The sequence below is a fragment of the Neoarius graeffei genome, chromosome 13, assembly GCF_027579695.1.
Source record: "Neoarius graeffei isolate fNeoGra1 chromosome 13, fNeoGra1.pri, whole genome shotgun sequence".
Taxonomy (NCBI): Eukaryota; Metazoa; Chordata; class Actinopteri; order Siluriformes; family Ariidae; genus Neoarius; species Neoarius graeffei.
The window spans coordinates 81,430,432-81,451,261 of NC_083581.1; the positions used below are offsets into that span (position 1 = coordinate 81,430,432).

At 44.5% G+C, this 20,830-nt stretch overlaps 1 protein-coding gene across 6 annotated transcripts in view; it reads left to right on the forward strand.

Annotated features, from left to right (window-relative positions):
• Window positions 1-20,830, forward strand: part of LOC132897201 (cadherin-like protein 26) — a 186,686-nt gene that overhangs the window by 63,951 nt on the left and 101,905 nt on the right. For 5 of the 6 annotated variants that reach the window (XM_060938643.1, XM_060938644.1, XM_060938642.1 and 2 more), the window contains exons 4-8: window positions 16,307-16,462; window positions 16,675-16,822; window positions 18,679-18,860; window positions 19,407-19,535; window positions 20,461-20,643. In XM_060938643.1, the coding sequence (XP_060794626.1) occupies window positions 16,307-16,462; window positions 16,675-16,822; window positions 18,679-18,860; window positions 19,407-19,535; window positions 20,461-20,643 (798 nt within the window). The remainder of the gene's footprint in view (window positions 1-16,306; window positions 16,463-16,674; window positions 16,823-18,678; window positions 18,861-19,406; window positions 19,536-20,460; window positions 20,644-20,830) is intronic. The other variant, XM_060938641.1, reaches the window with a different exon arrangement.

The following is a 20,830-nucleotide window of genomic DNA, read 5'->3' on the forward strand; positions in this document are numbered from 1 at the left end:
CATAAAAATTATGAACAGAACCTGTGACAAAGGGCAGCCCTGCCGGAGTCCAACATGCACTGGGAACAGGTCTGACTTACTGCTGGCAATGCGAACCAGACTCCTGCTCCGTTCGTACAGGGACCGGACAGCCCTTAGCAAAGAGCCCCGAACCCCATACTCCCGAAGCACCCCCCACAGAATACCATAGGGGACATGGTTGAATGCCTTCTCCAGATCCACAATGCACATGTGGACTGGTTGGGCAAACTCCCATGAACCCTCGAGCACCCTATGAAGGGTATAGAGCTGGTCCAGTGTTCCACAAACAGGACGAAAACTGCATTGTTCCTCCTGGATCCGAGGTTCAACTATTGGCTGAATTCTCCTCTCCAGTACCTTGGAGTAAACCTTCCCGGGGAGGCTGAGAAGTGTGATTCCCCTATAATTGGAGCACACTCTCCGGTCCCCTTTCTTAAAAAGAGGGACCACCACCCCAGTCTGCCACTCCAGAGGCACTGTCCCCAACCGCCACGCTATGCTGCAGAGGTGTGTCAGCCAAGACAGTCCCACAACATCCAGAGACTTGAGATACTCAGGGCGGATCTCATCCACCCCCGGTGCCCTGCCACCGAGGAGCTTGAAAACCACCTCAGTGACTTCGGCTTGGGTAATGGACGAGTCCACCTCTGAGTCATCAGCCTCCGCTTCCTCAATGGAAGACGTGACAGTGGGATTGAGGAGATCCTCGAAGTATTCCTTCCACCGCCCGACAATGTCCCCAGTCGAGGTCAACAGCTCCCCACCCGCACTGTAAACAGTGTTGGCAGAGTACTGCTTCCCCCTCCTGAGGCACCAGACGGTTTGCCAGAATTTCTTCGAGGCCGACTGATAGTCCTCCTCCATGGCCTCACTGAACTCCTCCCAGTTCTGAGTTTTTGCCTCCGCAACTGCCCGAGCTGCGGCATGCCTGGCCTGCCGATACCCGTCAGCTGCCTCAAGGCCAATTTATGCTGACAACCCAGTCCTCGCAGATGGTGTCTGCAAAGCCCTCCCGTTGCAGACGCTCTGCGCACACCTCCCAAAAATTGTGACCACCGCCGACAGCCTCGCAGACAGCGTCGCAGACAAGAGGGCTCTGATTGGTCCACTCTACATCCGCTGTACACGCACTTCTGTGTCCCTACTTTCCCGGTTTGTTTTGTTTTCACGACCACCATTTTTAAAAACACGAGCGAAGATGGAGCAGCACGAAGAGCGGTTGATCAAGGAAGTGAGGAAGTACGTACATCTATATGACTCCAGTTCTAGTCATTATCAGTAACTGGAGGATAAACACTCCACTAACCACACCCACCAACTACTCCTAGCGATTTTGCGACTTCATGCCCCGTTGCGTTGTGGCGGTGAATAACATCGCACACGCCCATTACTCCCCACTCAACGATAAATTACAACTGTCTGCAAAAAGCTATCTGCGAGAGCCTTGTTGCAAGAGCATGCAGAGCCCTTCAGGAGTCCCGGAGGCCAACATGGCCTGACAGGACTCCTTCTTCAGCTTGACGGCATCCCTTACTTCTGGTGTCCACCACCAGGTTTGGGGATTCCCGCCACGACAGGCACCGGAGACCTTGTGGCCACAGCTCCGAACAGCTACGTCTACAATGGAGGTAGAGAACATGGTCCACTCAGACTCAATGTCCCCTGCCTCCCTCGGAAGCTGGGACAAGCTCTCCTGGAGGTGGGAGTTAAAGACCTCCCCAACAGAGTGCTCAGCCAGATGTTCCCAACAGACCCTCACCATACATTTGGGCATGCCAGGTCTGTCCGGCTTCCTCCTCTGCCAGCGGATCCAACTCACCACCAGGTGGTGATCAGTTGACAGCTCATCCCCCTCTTCACCCGAGTGTCCAATACATAGGGCCAGAGATCCGATGAAATGACAACAAAGTCGATCATCAACCTCCGACCTAAGGTGTCCTGGTGCCACGCGCACTTATGGACACCCCTATGCTCGAACATAGTGTTCGTTATGGACAAACCATGACTAGCACAGAAATCAAATAACAAAACACCACTCAGGTTCAGATCGGGGAGGTCGTTCCTCCCAGTCACACCCCTCCAGGTGTCACTGCCGTCGCCCACGTGAGCGTTGAAGTCCCCCAGTAGAACAATGGAGTCCCCAGTTTGAGCACCTCTCAGTACCTCTCTCAGGGACTCCAAGAAGGCCAGATACTCTATACTGCTATTCGGCCCATAGGTGCAAACAACAGCAAGAGCCCTCTCCCCGACCCGAAGGCGCAGAGAGGCGACCCTCTCGTTCACTGGGGTAAACTCCAACACATGGTGGCTGAGCTGGGGAGCTATGAGTAAGCCCACACCAGCCCGCCAACGCTCACCATGGGCAACTCCAGAGAAGTGGAGAGTCCAGCCCCTCTCGAGGAGCTGGGTTCCGGAGCCCAAGCTGTGCGTGGAGGTGAGCCCGACTATCTCTAGCCAGTACCTCTCAACCTTCACACAAGCTCAAGCTCTTTCCCCCCCAGTGAAGTGACATTCCATGTCCCAACACCTAGCCACTGTGTTCGGGGATCAGGTCGTTGAGGCCCCTGCCTTTGACTGCCACCTAATCCACACTGCACCAGCCCCCTACGGCTACCTCTGTGGGTGGTGAACCCACAGGAGGTCGGGCCCACGTCACTGCTTCGGGCTGAGCCCAGCCACAAAGCGCTCGTATACGAGCCCCAACCCTGGGCCTGGCTCCAGGGTGGGGCCCCGGCTGGGCCATACCAGGTGACATCACGGTCCTTGATTTTATTTTATCCATAAGGGTTTTGGTGAACTGCTTGTGGTCTTGCCTGTCACCTAGGACCTGTCTGCCTTGGGAGACCCTAACAGGGGTGTAATGCCCCTGACAACGTAGCTCCTAGGATCATTCAAGCACACAAACCCCTCCACCACAATAAGGTGGCAGTTCTAAGAGGGGAAATTAAGATTTTAAATTTATATATATATCATAAATTTATATATATATATATCAGCTGGATAGTACAGTGGTAATGCTCACTGACTACGACGCAGGAGATCCGGGTTTCGAATCCCGGTCGGGGCAAAACATCATCCAGTAAGGGTCCTTAGGCAAAAACCCCTCATGATATATCAGCCTACCTCAGGAATGAGTGAAAACATAACTGAAAGAGTCATACCGGCTCAGACGTCGCCCGGGTCAACAAGGTCTGCGTCAGTTGCTAGGGAACCAGGGCAAACTGATGAGAAATGGGCTACTGGAACAAGACATCGATGGACGAGGACAGAAAATACGGATTTGCTGGAATGCTGGAATGGAATACAAGCAATCCCATAGAGAGGGGATACATGCAGAGTATGTATTGGATACTTCGAAACCCACAATCAAGGCTAACAAAGAAACAGCTATTAGCCCAGTGTTCCAACATCCATAATCGAAATCTGCTATCACAACTAGAGATTAATGAAATACAACAACGATGCTATGGCAAGGGGGAGCCAGGAAGACAGGTCAGCGGGGAGATGTCATCATCCCCACAACCAGAGCTCATAACAGCCTGAGAAGCCTGAGATCTTCCTGAGAAGGAAGATCGTGACCCAACTGGAAACCTGGAGCCCCCGACAAATACCGAAGCTGAGTTGCCAAGTACCTTCAGAAGATCTACTAGTAGATGTGAATGCTGCTCTGAAGACAATCTCCACAAGAACCATCACTGAGACCAACAAGCTGATACACAGTACAGCAACAGTAATCATGGAGATGCTTGGACACAAGGTGGGCTCGGGACATAACAAACAGTATCCACCATGGAAGAGACGATTAGAGGCCAAGATAAAGGCAGCAAGGAGAGAAGTTAGCCAGCTAGCTGAACTACAGAAAGGGAACATGGTGAATAAAGGGGCGCCCAGGAAGTACAACTCACTCTCCATACCAGAGGCACTCGAAACTGCCAAACAGCGACTAACAGCTCTGGCCACCCGGTTGAGGAGATACACCAAGGAAGGAGAGGCCAGGAGAATAAACAAGCTGTTCTCCACTGAACCAGCCAAGGTGTACTCTCAATGGCAGGGGAACAACAACCGGTCAGACCCACCAAGAGCTGAGGTGGAAAAATACTGGAAAGACATATGGGAAAGAAAGGCATCACACAACACCGATGCCCAATGGTTAGTGGACCTAAGAGCTGACCACAGCAACCTCCCAGAACAAGAACCAGTAACCATCTCAATGGCAGACGTCCAAGAAAGAGTGTCAAAGATGAAGAGCTGGACAGCACCAGGCCCCGATATGATCCATACGTACTGGCTGAAGAAGCTAACTGCACTCCATGAACGCCTAGCAGCACAGATGAACCAGCTGCTGAGGGATGGAACCCACCCAGAATGGCTAACCCAAGGCAGGACAGTCCTAATCATGAAGGACCCCCAGAAGGGACCCATCCCATCCAACTACCGGCCAATTACCTGTCTCTGCACAACATGGAAGGCCCTGTCAGGCATCATTGGGGCAAAAATGAGTAAGCATGTGGCTCAATACATGAGCGAGGCACAGAAAGGAATTGGCAGTAACACCAGAGGAGCCAAGCACCAGCTACTGGCCGATAGAACAGTCGCCCGAGACTGTAAGAAGAGACAGACCAACCTGTGCACTGCCTGGATTGACTACAAGAAAGCCTACGACTCAATGCCACACACATGGATACTGGAATGTCTGGAACTGTATAAGATCAACAGGAACCTAAGGACCTTCATACAGAACTCAATGGAAATGTGGAAGACAACCCTAGAGGCCAACTCAAAACCCATTGCCCAAGTCAACATCAAGTGCGGCATATACCAAGGAGATGCGCTATCACCACTGCTGTTCTGCATAGGCCTGAACCCCCTCAGTCAGATCATCACGAAGAGCGGCTACGGGTACCGATTCCGTAGTGGGGCAACAATCAGCCACCTGCTCTACATGGATGACATCAAGCTGTATGCCAGGAACGAGCAAGAAATAGACTCGCTGATCCACACCACCCGGATCTACAGCGATGACATAGGGATGTCATTCGGATTGGACAAGTGTGGCCGGATGGTCTCAAAGAGAGGCAAGATGATCCAGACTGAAGGGATTGACCTACCAGAGGGCAACATAGGTGATATCCAAGACAGCTACAAGTACCTTGGCATCCCACAGGCTAATGGAAACCATGAAGAGGCCACAAGGAAGTCAACCACAGCCAAATACCTCCAGAGAGTAAGGCAGGTCCTGAAAAGTCAGCTGAATGGTAAAAACAAGGTCCGAGCCATCAACATGTACGCACTACCAGTCATCAGATACCCTGCTGGTATCATAAACTGGCCAAAGGAGGAGATAGAAGCCACAGATATCAAGACTAGAAAGCTCCTCACCATGCATGGAGGGTTCCACCCCAAGTCCAGCACCCTGAGACTATACACTAAGCGGAAAGAGGGAGGCCGAGGGCTAGTGAGCGTCAAGACCACGGTCCAGGATGAAACATCGAAAATCCGAGAATACATCAGAAAGATGGCCCCAAAGGATGAACTGCTAAGTGAATGTCTCAGGCAGCAGAACCCTGATGAGAGTGCAGAGGAGGAGGAGGAACAGACAACCTGGAGAGACAAACCCCTACATGGCATGTACCACCGTCAGATAGAGGAAGTGGCTGATATCAAGAAATCCTACCAGTGGCTGGATAATGCAGGACTGACAGACAGCACAGAGGCACTAATCATGGCAGCGCAAGAACAGGCCATAAGCACAAGAGCCATAGAGGCCAGGATCTACCAGAGTAGATCAGACCCAAGATGCAGACTGTGCAAAGAAGCCCCTGAAACAGTCCAGCACATAGTAGCAGGGTGTAAGATGCTAGCTGGATCAGCGTACATGGAGAGGCACAACCAAGTGGCTGGGATAGTATACAGGAACATCTGCAACCAGTATGGAATAGAAGTACCCAAGTCCCAATGGGCCATACCACAGAAGGTGGCTGAGAACAACAGGGCCAAGATTCTGTGGGACTTCAGCTTCCAGACTGACAAACAGATCCTGGCTAACCAACCGGACATAGTGGTGGTGGACAAAGAGCAGAAGAGGGTGGTGGTGATAGATGTGGCGATCCCAGCTGACGCCAACATCAGGAAGAAGGAACATGAGAAACTTGAGAAGTATCAAGGGTTGAAAGAGCAGCTGGAACGGATGTGGAAGGTCAAGGGTTGCGTGGTCCCCGTGGTAGTGGGGGCACTTGGGGCAGTAACCCCCAAACTGGGAGAGTGGCTCCAGCAAATCCCAGGAACAACATCTGAAGCCTCAGTCCAGAAGAGCGCAGTCCTAGGAACATCGAAGATACTGCGCAGAACCCTATATATATATATATATATATTTTTTTTTTTTTTCCCCCGGAAATTGAGAATATCCGACAAAAAATTCAAACTACTAATTTAAGGTTGGACAATGTAAGTGACCCTGTAGTTAACAAAACTGTATCAGATCATCAATTAGAATGTTTTACTCCCCTTAGAGAAATTGAATTACTTTCATTAATCTCGGCATCAAAAGCCTCAACTTGTGTACTAGATCCCTTACCTACACGTCTATTCAAACAGATAATACCTGAAGTAGTAGAACCGCTTCTAAAAATAATCAATTATTCTCATGATTGGCTATGTACCCAAATCCTTTAAACTAGCAGTTATCAAACCCCTGATTAAAAAACCTGACTTTGATCCCTGTCAGCTTTTCAATTATCAGCCAATATCAAACCTCTCCTTTATCTCCAAGATCCTTGAAAAAGCTGTGGCACAGCAGTTATGCTCATATTTACACAGGAATAACATCTATGAACTGTATCAGTCAGGATTTAGACCTCATCATAGCACAGACAGCTCTGGTTAAAGTAGTAAATGACCTACTGTTGGCGTCTGATCAGGGCTGTGTCTTGCTACTTGTGTTGCTTGACCTTAGTGCAGCATTTGATACCATTGATCATTCCATTCTTCTGGATAGACTAGAAAATGTTGTGGGAGTGAAGGGAACAGCCCTCTCCTGGCTCAGCTCTTATTTAACTGATCGCTATCAGTATGTTGATGTAAATGGTGATATTTTTTTTTAGACATACTGAGGTAAAGTTTGGTGTTCCACAAAGTTCTGTCTTGGGTCCACTGCTTTTTTTCTTGATACGTTACCTCTGGGTGATATTATTCATAAACATTGTACAACCCCAATTCCAAAAAAGTTGGGACAAAGTACAAATTGTAAATAAAAATGGAATGCAATGATGTGGAAATTTTAGGATGTTTAGGATGATGTGGAAAAATTAGGTGATTTTAAATTTCATGACAACAACACATCTCAAAGTTGGGACAAGGCCATGTTTACCACTGTGAGACATCCCCTTTTCTCTTTACAACAGTCTGTAAACATCTGGGGACTGAGGAGACAAGTTGCTCAAGTTTAGGGATAGGAATGTTAACCCATTCTTGTCTAATGTAGGATTCTAGTTGCTCAACTGTCTTAGGTCTTTTTTGTCATATCTTCCGTTTTATGATGCGCCAAATGTTTTCTATGGGCGAAAGATCTGGACTGCAGGCTGGCCAGTTCAGTACCCGGACCCTTCTTCTACACAGCCATGATGCTGTAATTGATGCAGTTTGTGGTTTGGCATTGTCATGTTGGAAAATGCAAGGTCTTCCCTGAAAGAGATGTCATCTGGATGGGAGCATATGTTGCTCTAGAACCTGGAAATACCTTTCAGCATTGATGGTGTCTTTCCAGATGTGTAAGCTGCCCATGCCACACACACTAATGCAACCCCATACCATCAGAGATGCAGGCTTCTGAACTGAGCGCTGATAACAACTTGGGTCGTCCTTCTCCTCTTTAGTCCGAATGACACGGCGTCCCTGATTTCCATAAAGAACTTCAAATTTTGATTCGTCTGACCACAGAACAGTTTTCCACTTTGCCACAGTCCATTTTAAATGAGCCTTGGCCCAGAGAAGACGTCTGTGCTTCTGGGTCATGTTTAGATACGGCTTCTTCTTTGAACTATAGAGTTTTAGCTGGCAACGGCGGATGGCACGGTGAATTGTGTTCACAGATAATGTTCTCTGGAAATATTCCTGAGCCCATTTTGTGATTTCCAAAACAGAAGCATGCCTGTATGTCATGCAGTGCCGTCTAAGGGCCCGAAGATCACGGGCACCCAGTATGGTTTTCCAGGCTTGACCCTTACGCACAGAAATTCTTCTAGATTCTCTGAATCTTTTGATGATATTATGCACTGTAGATGATATGTTCAAACTCTTTGCAATTTTACACTGTCAAACTCCTTTCTGATATTGCTCCACTATTTGTTGGCGCAGAATTAGGGGGATTGGTGATCCTCTTCCCATCTTTACTTCTGAGAGCTGCTGCCACTCCAAGATGCTCTTTTTATACCCAGTCATGTTAATGACCTATTGCCAATTGACCTAATGAGTTGCAATTTGGTCCTCCAGCTGTTCCTTTTTTGTACTTTTAACTTTTCCAGCCTCTTATTGCCCCGTCCCAACTTTTTTGAGACGTGTTGCTGTCATGAAATTTTGAAAATGTCTCACTTTTGATATATGTTGTCTATGTTCTATTGTGAATACAATATCAGTTTTTGAGATTTGTAAATTTTTGCATTCTATTTTTATTTACAATTTGTACTTTGTCCCAACTTTTTTGGAATTGGGGTTGTATTAGTTTCCACTGTTATGCTGATGATGCACAGTTGTCTGTTTCCGCAAAACCTAATGAGACACACCAGCTTAATAGAATTGAGGAATGTGTAAAGGACATTAGACACGGGATGCTTATTAATTTCCTTCTGCTTAACTCTGACCAGACTGAAGTACTTGTACGAGGACCACATGCAGCTAGAGGTAAGTTTTCTGATGTCCCTTTTCCACCAAAGCAGTTCCAGGGCTGGTTTGGGGCCAGTGCTTAGTTTGGAACCGGGTTTTCTGTTTCCACTGACAAAGAACTGGCTCTGGGGCCAGAAAAACTGGATCCAGGCTAGCACCAACTCTCTGCTGGGCCAGAGGAAAGAACCACTTATGTCAGCGGGGTGGGCGGAATTGTTAAGACCAACAACAATAACAAGACCGCGAAAGATCGCCATTTTTAAGCGGCGAGAAGCAGCAGCTGTACAAACGCGAAGTCATCCATTATTATTATTGTTGTTGTTGCTGCTGCTTCTTCCGTGTTGTTTTTGCTTTGATATTCGTGCCAAGGTTTATGTAAACGTAGCGCCATAACTGACATATACAGTGATGTAATGACGTATACAGCAACGTAATGACGTGGCTCCGCTTAGCACCACGAGCTATGGAAAAGAAAACTGGTTCTCAGCTGGCTCGCAAGTTGAAAGAGTTGTGAACCAGCACCGGCTCCGAACCAGCCCTGGAACTGATTTGGTGGAAAAGGGGTATGTTTACACAGTAACTCTGGATGGCCTTTGTTTCTTCATGTGCAACAGTAAAAGACCTCAGAGTGATTATTGACCCCAGTCTTTCATTCAAAACTCACATTGATAACATCACCTGGATAGCTTTCTTTCATCTCAGAAATATTGCTAAGATAAGAAATTGAATGTCACTACATGATGTGGAAAAACTAGCTCATACTTTCGTTACCTCCAGGTTGGATTATTGTAATGCCTTACTGTCTGGATGTTCCAATAAGTGCATAAACAAGGTCCAGTTAGTTCAAAATGCAGCAGCAAGAGTCTTTACTAGAACTAGAAAATATGACCCCATCACCCCTGTCTTATCCACACTGCATTGGCTCCCAATCACATTTCGTATTGATTATAAAATACTACTATTGACCTTTAAAACACTGAATGGTCTCGCACCACAGTACATAAGTGAACTTCTGGTCCTCTATGACCCACCACATGTACTTGGATCAAAAGGCGCAGGCTATCTGCTGGTACCTCATATAGTGAAGGCTACATCGGGGGCAGAGCCTTTTCTTACAAAGCTCCACAGTTATGGAACAGCCTTCCAAGTAATGTTCGGGAATCAGACACAGTCTCAGTGTTTAAGTCAAGGCTGAAAACATATCTGTTTAGTCAAGCCTTTTGTTAATGGTGCTTATGAGGTAAAGGTGTAGATCTGGAGGGTCTTCAGACAGTGTGTTTTGGTAAACTGGGATGTATGGATGCTGTCAGTCCCCCACTCGCTTGCTCACTCGAGTTTGTTGACAGTGTAGTGGCTGCTGCTTTATGTCCCGGGGCTCCCTCATGCCTGTGTTACCTTCTGGCTCTCTCCTTTTAGTTATGCTGTCATAGTTAATTTTGCTGGAGTCCCTGCTCATACTCAGTGCAATATGTACAGTGGTGCTTGAAAGTTTGTGAACTCTTTAGAATTTTCTATGTTTCTGCATAAATATTAACTAAAACATCAGATTTTCACACAAGCCTTAAAAGTAGATAAAGAGAACCCAGTTAAACAAATGAGACAAAAATATTATACTTGGTCATTTATTTATTGAGGAAAATGATCCAATATTACATATCTGTGAGTGGCAAAAGTATGTGAACTTCTAGGATTAGCAGTTAATTTGAAGGTGAAATTAGAGTCAGGTGTTTTCAAATCAATGGGACAACAATCAACTGTGAGTGGGCACCCTATTTTATTGAAAGAACAGGGATCTATCAAAGTCTGATCTTCACAACACATGTTTGTGGAAGTGTATCATGGCACAAACAAAGGAGATTTCTGAGGATCTCGGAAAAAGTGTTGGTGATGCTCATCAGACTGGAAAAGGTTACAGAAACATCTCTAAAGAGTTTGGACTCCACCAATCCACAGTCAGACAGATTGCGTACAAATGGAGGAAATTCAAGACCATTGTTACCCTCCCCAGGAGTGGTCGACCAACAAAGATCACTCCAAGAGCAAGGCGTGTAATAGTTGGTGAAGTCACAAAGGACCCCCAGGGTAACTTCTAAGCAACTGAAGGCCTCTCTCACATTGGTTAATGTTAATGTTCATGAGTCCACCATCAGGAGAACACTGAACAACAATGGTGTGCATGGCAGGGTTGCAAGGAGAAAGCCACTGCTCTCCAAAAAGAACATTGCTGCTTATCTGCAGTTTGCTAAAGATCACGTGGACAACCCAGAAGGCTATTGGAAAAGTATTTTGTGGACGGATGAAACCAAAATAGAACTTTTTGGTTTAAATGAGAAGCATTGTTTGGAGAAAGGAAAACACTGCATTCCAGCATAAGAACCTTATCCCATCTGTGAACCATGTTGGTGGTAGTATCATGGTTTGGGCCTGTTTTGCTGCATCTGGGCCAGGATGGCTTGCCATCATTGATGGAGCAATGAATTTTGAATTATACCTGCAAATTCTAAAGGAAAATGTCAGGACATCTGTCCATGAACTGAATCTCAAGAGATGGTGGGTCATGCAGCAAGACAATGACCCTAAGCACACAAATCGTTCTACCAAAGAATGGTTAAAGAAGAATAAAGTTAATGTTTTGGAATGGCCAAGTCAAAGTCCTGACCTTAATCCAATCGAAATATTGTGGAAGGACCTGAAGCGAGCAGTTCATGTGAGGAAACCCACCAGCATCCCAGAGTTGAAGCTGTTCTGTATGGAGGAATGGGCTAAAATTCCTCCAAACGAATGTGCAGGACTGATCAACAGTTACCGGAAACATTTAGTTGCAGTTATTGCTGCACAAGGGGGTCACACCAAATACTGAAAGCAAAGGTTCACGTACTTTTGCCACTCACAGATATGTAATATTGGATCATTTTCCTCAATAAATAAATGACCAAGTATAATATTTTTGTCTCATTTGCTTAACTGGGTTCTCTTTATCTACTTTTAGGACTTGTGTGAAAATCTGATGATGTTTTAGGTCATATTTATGCAGAAATATAGAAAATTCTAAAGGGTTCACAAACTTTCAAGCACCACTGTATACTGTTCCTACTTATTCAGATGACATGGGGCATACTTAACCTGTGTTTTCTCTCTCTCTCTCTCTTCCCCTCCCCCCAAAAAATCTGTCCCTCTGCATTACATGTCGGTCCTGGGATCGAGATGCTGAACCTCTTCTGCTCCTCAGACCTGCCTGATCCATCCTGGTGCCCTGTGTCTGGTTGGAGCCTCATCGCATCGCTCCTGTGGAGGACGGCCCCATGTGGATAGTTTATAACATCAATGAAACTGGCTTTATGTTAAAACTGTTAATGTTGTGGTCATGTTTTCTGTTGTTGCCCAAATGAGGATGGGTTCCCCTTTGAGTCTGGTTCCTCTTGAGGTTTCTTCCTCATGTCATCTGAGGGAGTTTTTCCTTGCCACCATTGCCACAAGCTTGCACATTGGGGATAGATTAGGGATAAAAATAGCTCATGTTTTAAGTTGTTCAAATTCTGTAAAGCTGCTTTGTGACAATGTTTATTGTTAAAAGCGCTATACAAATAAACTTGACTTGGGTGGGACGGTGGTGTAGTGGTTAGTGCTGTTGCCTCACAGCAAGAAGGTCCGGGTTTGAGCCCCGTGGCCGGCGAGGGCCTTTCTGTGCAGAGTTTGCATGTACTCCCCATGTCCACGTGGGTTTCCTCTGGGTGCTCCAGTTTCCCCCACAGTCCAAAAGATATGCAGGTTAGGCTAACTGGTGACTCTAAATTGGCCATAGGTGTGAATGGTTGTCTGTGTCTATCTGTCAGCCCTGTGATGACCTGGAGACTTGTCCAGGGTGTACCCTGCCTTTCGCCTGTAGTCAACTGGGATAGGCTCCAGCTTGCCTGCGACCCTGTAGAACAGGATAAAGCGACTAGAGATAATGAGATGAGATGACTTGACTTCTTTCATGAGGACTTGGGAGACCCTAAACCTCCAGAGTGCTTTTGGGTTGGTTGCATTATTTTTTTGGCTCTCTAGACCAGCACACTAGTGAACCAAGGGTTTAGTTAAAATGCAGCACCCATGCCTCCGGTGTGCCCAGTCATTTGGGGAAGAGTTCAAGTCCTGGTTACAGTCCTCCAAGAAGGAGCACCCCATTAATGTTTTTGTGGGGCTGAGACTCTACTCCATTGCCTGCTCCAGAATCTGCACCAGAGGTCGACAGGGTGGCCTCCATCCCACTGCCTGCTCCAAAGCCTTTGCCAGAGGCCAAATGGACAGCCTCCATTCCACTGCCCACTCCAGAGCCTGCGCCAGAGGTTGATAGGGTGGCCTCTGCCCCACTGCCTGCTCCAGAGCCTGCACCAGAGGCCAACAGGGCAGCCTCTGCTCCATTACTAGCTTTACTACCTGGATTTGATGAGGTCATCACTCCCCTGCCAGCCTTTGACATGGACCAGCTCTTCACTCTGCTGCTCTGCTTCAGGACTGATTAAATCTTCACTCTGCCACTGGGCTTCAGGGAGGATGTCCTCACTCCAGTGTCCATGCCAAGGTCTAAGCCCATGACCCAGACCATGTCCATGTTAATGCCAATACCCATGTCAAAGCCAGAGTCCAAACCCATGCTGATACCCGAGTCCATGCCCATGTTTCAATTCATGCCGATGCCAAGATCCATACCCACACTTCAAGGAAAACTCCAGAGTGAAATGCTTTTTAGGTCTATTTTTACATTATTGGGAGTGCATACGTTGAGTAGCTATCATAATCATGTCAATCGGATGTGTTTTGAGAAAATTCATTTTTTGTGATTTCAACCGGAAAGCACTAACATGGCAGTGCCCGGGGCATGTCTTTTTGCTGATACAAAACACTAGTTTTAAAACCACTGCAAAGCTCAAAACAACATGACAGTTCTGTGGAAGTGAGTAGAGGGTTCCTACAAAGAAAATGAGGTGTCACTAGCTCTGCAAGTGCACGGATAGAGTGTGTAGAATAGTAAATACAAAGCCAGTGACCTTACCTGAAGTTGGGCTTCCTCAGACGCCATCTTCAGTGGACAGTCCATAAAAGTCGCGTGCCGAGTGCAGAGCCCATCCCGCCCACAATGGGCTCTGCACTCGGCTTTTACGGACTGTCCACTGAAGATGGCGTCTGAGGAAGCCCAACTTCAGGTAAGGTCACTGGCTTTGTATTTACTATTCTACACACTCTATCTGTGCACTTGCAGAGCTAGTGACACCTCGTTTTCTTTGTAGGAACCCTCTACTCACTTCCACAGAACTGTCATGTTGTTTTGAGCTTTGCAATGGTTTTAAAACTAGTATTTTGTATCGGCAAAAAGACATGCCCTGGGCACTGCAGTGTTAGCGCTTTCCAGTTGAAATCATAAAAAATGAATTCTCAAAACACATCCGATTGATGTGATAGCAACTCAACATATGCACTCCCAATAATGCGAAAATAGACCTAAAAAGCATTTCACTCTGGAGTTTTCCTTTAAGCCCATGTCTATGCCTGAAGCCATGTTTATACCTGAAACCATATAATGCCCAAACCCATGTCCAGTCCCAAGTCCTTGTCTAGTCCTAGGCCCAAGTCAAGTTGAGAGTCTGAGCTCAAGTCCATGTCCAGAGCCCAAGCCCAATTCCATGTCCAGTCTGGGGCCCTAGTCCATGTCCTGTGTTGAGTCTGAGCTCAAGTCCATGTCCTGCCCAGAGCCCTCAACTATGCCTAGGATGGAGCGAGCTCTCAACTATGTCTAGGCCAGAGCTCTCATCTGGGCCTAGGTCTGAACTCCTGCCCATACCTGATCCATGTTTGAGTCTACACCCAAGCCCTTGTCTATGCCTGAGCCCTCAACCATTCTCATGCCCTGGTTCAAGGCCCAACCCAAGCCCTCAACTCAGTCCAGGTTCCAGTAGCATGTCTGCCCAGAATCAGAGTGGAGCTCTGAGGGGATGTTTTCACACACCATGTCTTTTACCTCGAGGCAGACCAAGGAGGATTTTAGCTACTGGAAGGAGCCAATTGTGGGAGTGTGCAGATCGAGCAGCTGCATGTGTCCACATACACTTTGCCTATGCCTTTGGGACAATCATTGCACACACCTGTCACTGATTTGGAGTGCAATCAGTGTGTGCTTAACAGGACGTTGTCAATACTAACACTTGGCAAAATATCATAACACTTTTGATGTTCATGTTTTTTCCTTGCCATGTTTATGACTCTGTTGAGTGACTTTGCTTTCAGTTTCATTTGTTTCCGTTTTGTTGCTCTGATCTTGCTTCTCTTTTTGTTTCTGTAATTTGTATAGTTCATACCTGTAAATAAAAACCTTCCTGTGCTTACATCCAATCTCAATGCCATCACCTGATAGGCTCATGTGCAGATATAATCCAATATACGCCTTGGCTTTGTCACTTGCAAACTCAACATTCCAGCAAACAAACATCCACATTCAACACGTTGCCAACCCCCAGATTCACACAATCTTCACCAGGAAGCGATCCACTTAAGCTTAAGATTTTTTTCCTTTGCATGCAGTATAGCCACCCACAAAAACATGCTTGCAAACTTTATTCAGCCTTACTCCACACTTTGCAGGTTACTTTTGATATGGCCTGAGGCATTAAATGTCCCACAGCAGGAAATATGGAGGATTGATGGCTTATCTCCATGATGCACATTTTATTGTTCCCTGTTGAAAAACACTCATGGTGTCTCAGTCATATCCTGCCAACAGTGCCAGTTGTGAGATTATGAAGTAAATTTTCTGTTTCCCCCTTCAAAAAGATGCAGGCAGATGCCAAACGTAGGAAGATTTTATGGGGGGGGGGGGGCAAATCTCACTGCCACTCTCTGGCTTCTCATTAAAAAAAAGGAAAAAAAAAACCTCTCATATAGAACATTTAAACCATAACAAAGACAAAAATCTTACTGTGGGCATACCCCCGGATACAGACACACAAAGAAAATTACACCAGGCCTGAAATAATAAAGATCTTAGAAACCCTTAACCATTCTTCATGGTTTAGAAACTCGCTTTACACAGTCACAAGTTGTGTTCTATTAATTGGACTCTTTTGGCCAAAACTGGGTTTCAAAAATGAGATGGTGAAAATGTTTAGTTTGCTAAAAGATTTCTAAAACCTTGCAGCTATATCTGATTTCCTCAAGATTTAATCAAACGTGCCATAGTGAGATGGATATAAGTCTAATTAATTAAACTTGATGAACCAGATTTTGACTCTCACATACCAGGCTCCCATGCATTCTATACAGTACATGAAATCTAATGAAGTTGTTCTTGCTGCTCAAACTTTCTGCAAAGTTTAAGATGAACTAGTTTAATCTTAATTGGACAGAACTTTTTGTTTTACTTTTTTGGTTCCAGTTGTACAATGATAAGGACCTGAATCACACCCTCAAATTCAGCATCAGTGGTCAAGGTGTAGATAAAGAACCAAAAGGTGTGTTCTCCATTGATGAAAATACTGGTGAAGTCTTCATACACAAGCCCATAGACCGAGAAATCTACCCAGTTATGCATGTGAGTAATCAATTATACATTTGAATAAGATCTTTTGAGAGTGTTTATTTTTTTCTGAAATTGTACTTATTTATTTCCAAGGAATTTATTCAGACTGTAGTTGTATTAATGTTATAGTTAATCAAAAATGAATTATCATTTGAGTTTATTTCAGGAACATAAAAGTTAAAATGAAATCTCAATGGTTGTCTTATTACATTGTTTATAACTAGGTGAATTTTGATGTGATGGAAAAACGTAGTGAGAAAATTCTTGACAAAACTTTGGCTTTCGATGTAACCATAACGGATAAGAATGATAATCCACCTGAATTCATACCTGAGGATTTATACATAGACGTTCCAGAGAACATAAAAGAAGGTGAGAATCACACAGTTTGTAAAAAATTCTATTCGTCTTTGTTAAGAAGAAAAGAATGGGTTTCCTTATCAAAAATGATTCCTGTTGAGCACGGGCGCAGATAGAAGGGGGGATTCGTCCCACCCAGATTTAAATTCACTTCGTTCGGTCCCCCCCACTTGTAGGGAGGAAAAAACGTCTATGCTGTCTTTCTTTGCATAAGGCAAACCTCACGGAAAAATCAAAAGACTAATTACCATTCGGTTTATTGAGGTGCACAGCAGTACATACATAGTTGCAACTGCGCAGACTGCACAGGTTGCGAGCTCAAGCTTGGTTGCTATGGTTACCCACAACAAGTTTGACAGGCATATCAGGGACAGCGCCTTCTAGTTCAGGACCCCAACACGGCATGATGAAGGGTGCCAAAAGGCAGAAAATGATTGCATTGTTTAAAAAAAAAAAAAAACGACTGTAAGTAAACTGTGCCTTACTTTATCATATCACCTTGCAATTTTTTGATAGTCTGTTCAAAGTAATGTCGTAGTGAAAGTAAAATCGTACGGAGTAGAGATGCCTTTCTGGTAGCCTCCTTCTTTCGGTGGTAGCCTGTAGATACAGTGCTCAGTCAGAAGGCAGTTTTAATGTTTAATCTGGCATTCCCTGCCATAATTTCAGCGAGCATATTGTTTCATAAGGAAACTTTGCGAAGAGTTGTTGACTGACTGCCGCTCATGCAACACACAGGCATAGTTAGAAAGTCAGGATGCACTGGTTTACATTTTACACACACACACACATAGCCCAGCCTCTCGCTATGGTTAACAGTTGGAACTTAGCGGTTTTAAAACTAGTTTTGCAGTTTTGCAATTTCTGTGCGTGATGATAATGTGTAAACTTTGGATTTCCATAGGCTATGTTAAAATGTTATCATTGTCCTGGCCTGCAGGTAGTTCCTGGTGATGGCAATGAGGGAGGTGAAATAACATGTATACACACTACCATTCAAAAGTTTGGGGTCACCCAGACAATTTTGTGTTTTCCATGAAAAGTCACACTTTTATTTACCACCATACTGTAAGTTGTAAAATGAATAGAAAATATAGTCAAGACATTTTTCTGGCCATTTTGAGCATTTACTCGACCCCACAAATGTGATGCTCCAGAAACTCAATCTGCTCAAGGGAAGGTCAGTTTTATAGCTTCTCTAAAGAGCTAAACTGCTTTCAGCTGTGCTAACATGATTGTACAAGGGTTTTCTAATCATCCATTAGCCTTCTGAGGCAATGAGCAAACACAATGTACCATTAGAACACTGGAGTGAGAGTTGCTGGAAATGGGCCTCTATACACCTATGGAGATATTGCACCAAAAACCAGACATTTGCAGCTAGAATAGTCATTTACCACATTAGCAATGTATAGAGTGGATTTCTGATTAGTTTAAAGTGATCTTCATTGAAAAGAACAGTGCTTTTCTTTCAAAAATAAGGACATTTCAAAGTGACCCCAAACTTTTGAATGGTAGTGTGTGTATATATATATATATATATATATATATATATATATATATATATATATATACACACACACACACACACACACACACACACACACATACATATATACACAAAATGGAATCATTTGCTGACAGCTCAGTCCCCCCCAGTTCAAAAATCCTATCTGCGCCCCTGCTGTTGAGGAAGTTGACAACTTATTTAAAACACAGAACCTTTTGAAGAATGCTTTGAAAAAAATCTTGGAGTTATTTCTACTTTTTTTTTCTTGATTTCTTACCCCACAAAATCCAAAGCTACACTATATTAAAGTGTAGATTCCAATTTTTTTTTTTATGATTTTCTCATTTTTCACAAACAGGTCAGCTTCCTGTTTCACTGCAAGCAAGAGACAATGATGAGGAAAACAATCACAATTCTCGCATCTCCATGAGGATAGTGTCTCAGGAGCCAGCACTGCCAAAAATCTCTCTGGAATCCTCCTTGGATGGAGAAGGCAGCATGAACAAAAATCTTGTCTTGACTGGTTGCTTTGATTATGATGTGAGTATGAACATGCACACAGTACCAGTCATACCTTATCATATCTTCATTATTCACGCAGTACATACTTTTTATGCCTAGATCATTTGCCATGATTTGTTTAATGGAGTAAAAGTAGGCAGACTCCAACTTGTTTAAAATATTACATTGAAAATATATGCGTTTTAATTTTACTACATTGTGAAATGATTACAAAAGTTTCTTAAGTAAGGAAGAAAGCACACTGTCATGCTATTATTAAAAAAAAAATCAATAATGAGGTGGTGTGATGAAGCAGAGTTACTGTTACCACTTGTAGCTGGAATTATTGTCAGAGCTGCTTTTATAGGAAATGAGTCACCAAACAGATTTGAGAATTCAGCTGTGCTATAAATTTACTTATTTACTATTCATGAAATTAGCATCTAATTGTTGGAATTACATTTTAAATGCATGAAAGATGGTATATAAATAAATATTAATTTTAAAGATATTTATTGTTTCCATTAACATGCACACGCACACAGACACACATGCTCACACTTGCTTTGCTCTCATGTGCTTTAGAAAGTAAAGAAATATAAAATGCTTGTCGAAGCACGGGATCATGGAACACCATCACGCTCATCCACTACCACTGTAAATTTTGCCATCACTGACTCCAACACTCACGCACCTGTGTTCACTGCTCCAAAGGTGAGGATTTGCCTCCATCTCTACCAAGTACTGTTCTACTTTATCAGTGGCAGAGTACAGTAGCTCCATATGATTGAAAGAGATGCAGATCTATTTGTTTGTTGAATGAAATAATCAGGATGACACATTAAATGAAATAAAACAAGTCTGTGAAACTGTGCTAGAGCGATAAACACCATTCTTCCGTAAGAGTTTCTCTCAGTTGGTGTTTTGATGATGGTGGTGGTGGAGAGCGCTGTGTAACAGTTCACTATAAAAACTCCAATAAGTATTAAACTGGTGAGTGTCAAGGCTATAGCATATGGAGTTACATAATTTTCATCCTCAGGAAACCACTCACTCAGCTCTTGTATCATGTGAATGGGAGAAGGGTCTTCCTGGAAGAGACCACACCCCATCATGATAGAAATGTTTCATCATAGGATCAAACTGATCAGTCAGGAGAACACTGGGGAAAAATTGGGCCTAAAGCATGCTAGCAAAAATAAATATATTTTCCTCTCAGCAACATGGCATCACTGGATTTCCCTTTTATGAGCCCCAAGGCACTCTTGAACATCCATCCATCCATCCATCCATCCATCCATCCATTATCCATAACCACAGGGTTGCGGGCAAGCTGAAGCCTATTCCAGCTGACTATGGGCGAGAACTCCTGAAACAGGATCCTGTAAAATGTACTTATGAAGCTCTACCATTTACTAGACCTTCAATTTAATTCATCAATATACTCACTGCATTACCTACAAGTCATTTCATACATGAAGTAAACAATAGTCCTGAAACTGAACACACAGGCACCTCGATTGTACAACATGCTCCTGCAAAATGCATTTTGATGGTTCACCTCGTCTGATTATCTAGCCCCTTAAATTTAAACATATGGTATTAACTGATTAAACTTGTTGTATTTCTTCTCGTCAAGTTAAATGCTGAGGTTATGGAGATGGAAACCAGGGAAATATTAAGGATTCCTGTGGAAGACAAGGATACTCCCAACACTCCAGCATCCAGAGCAGTATTCACTATCCTGAAGGGTAATGAGGAGGGCAACTACAAGATTGAGACAGACCCACTTACCAATGAAGGAGTGCTGACGGTCATCAAGGTAGATATCAGGAATTCACAATAGAACAGCACAGAATTTTATGGGTAAGCTTTGAGAAATATAAGCATGATATACATTTTATAAAGGACAATTCTGCACTTTTTATGTATCCTAATGTGCAAAGAGTTGTCAGTTCATTAGGCATAACAATTTAGTAACTAACACACTGGCAACTCTGTGTGTGGTT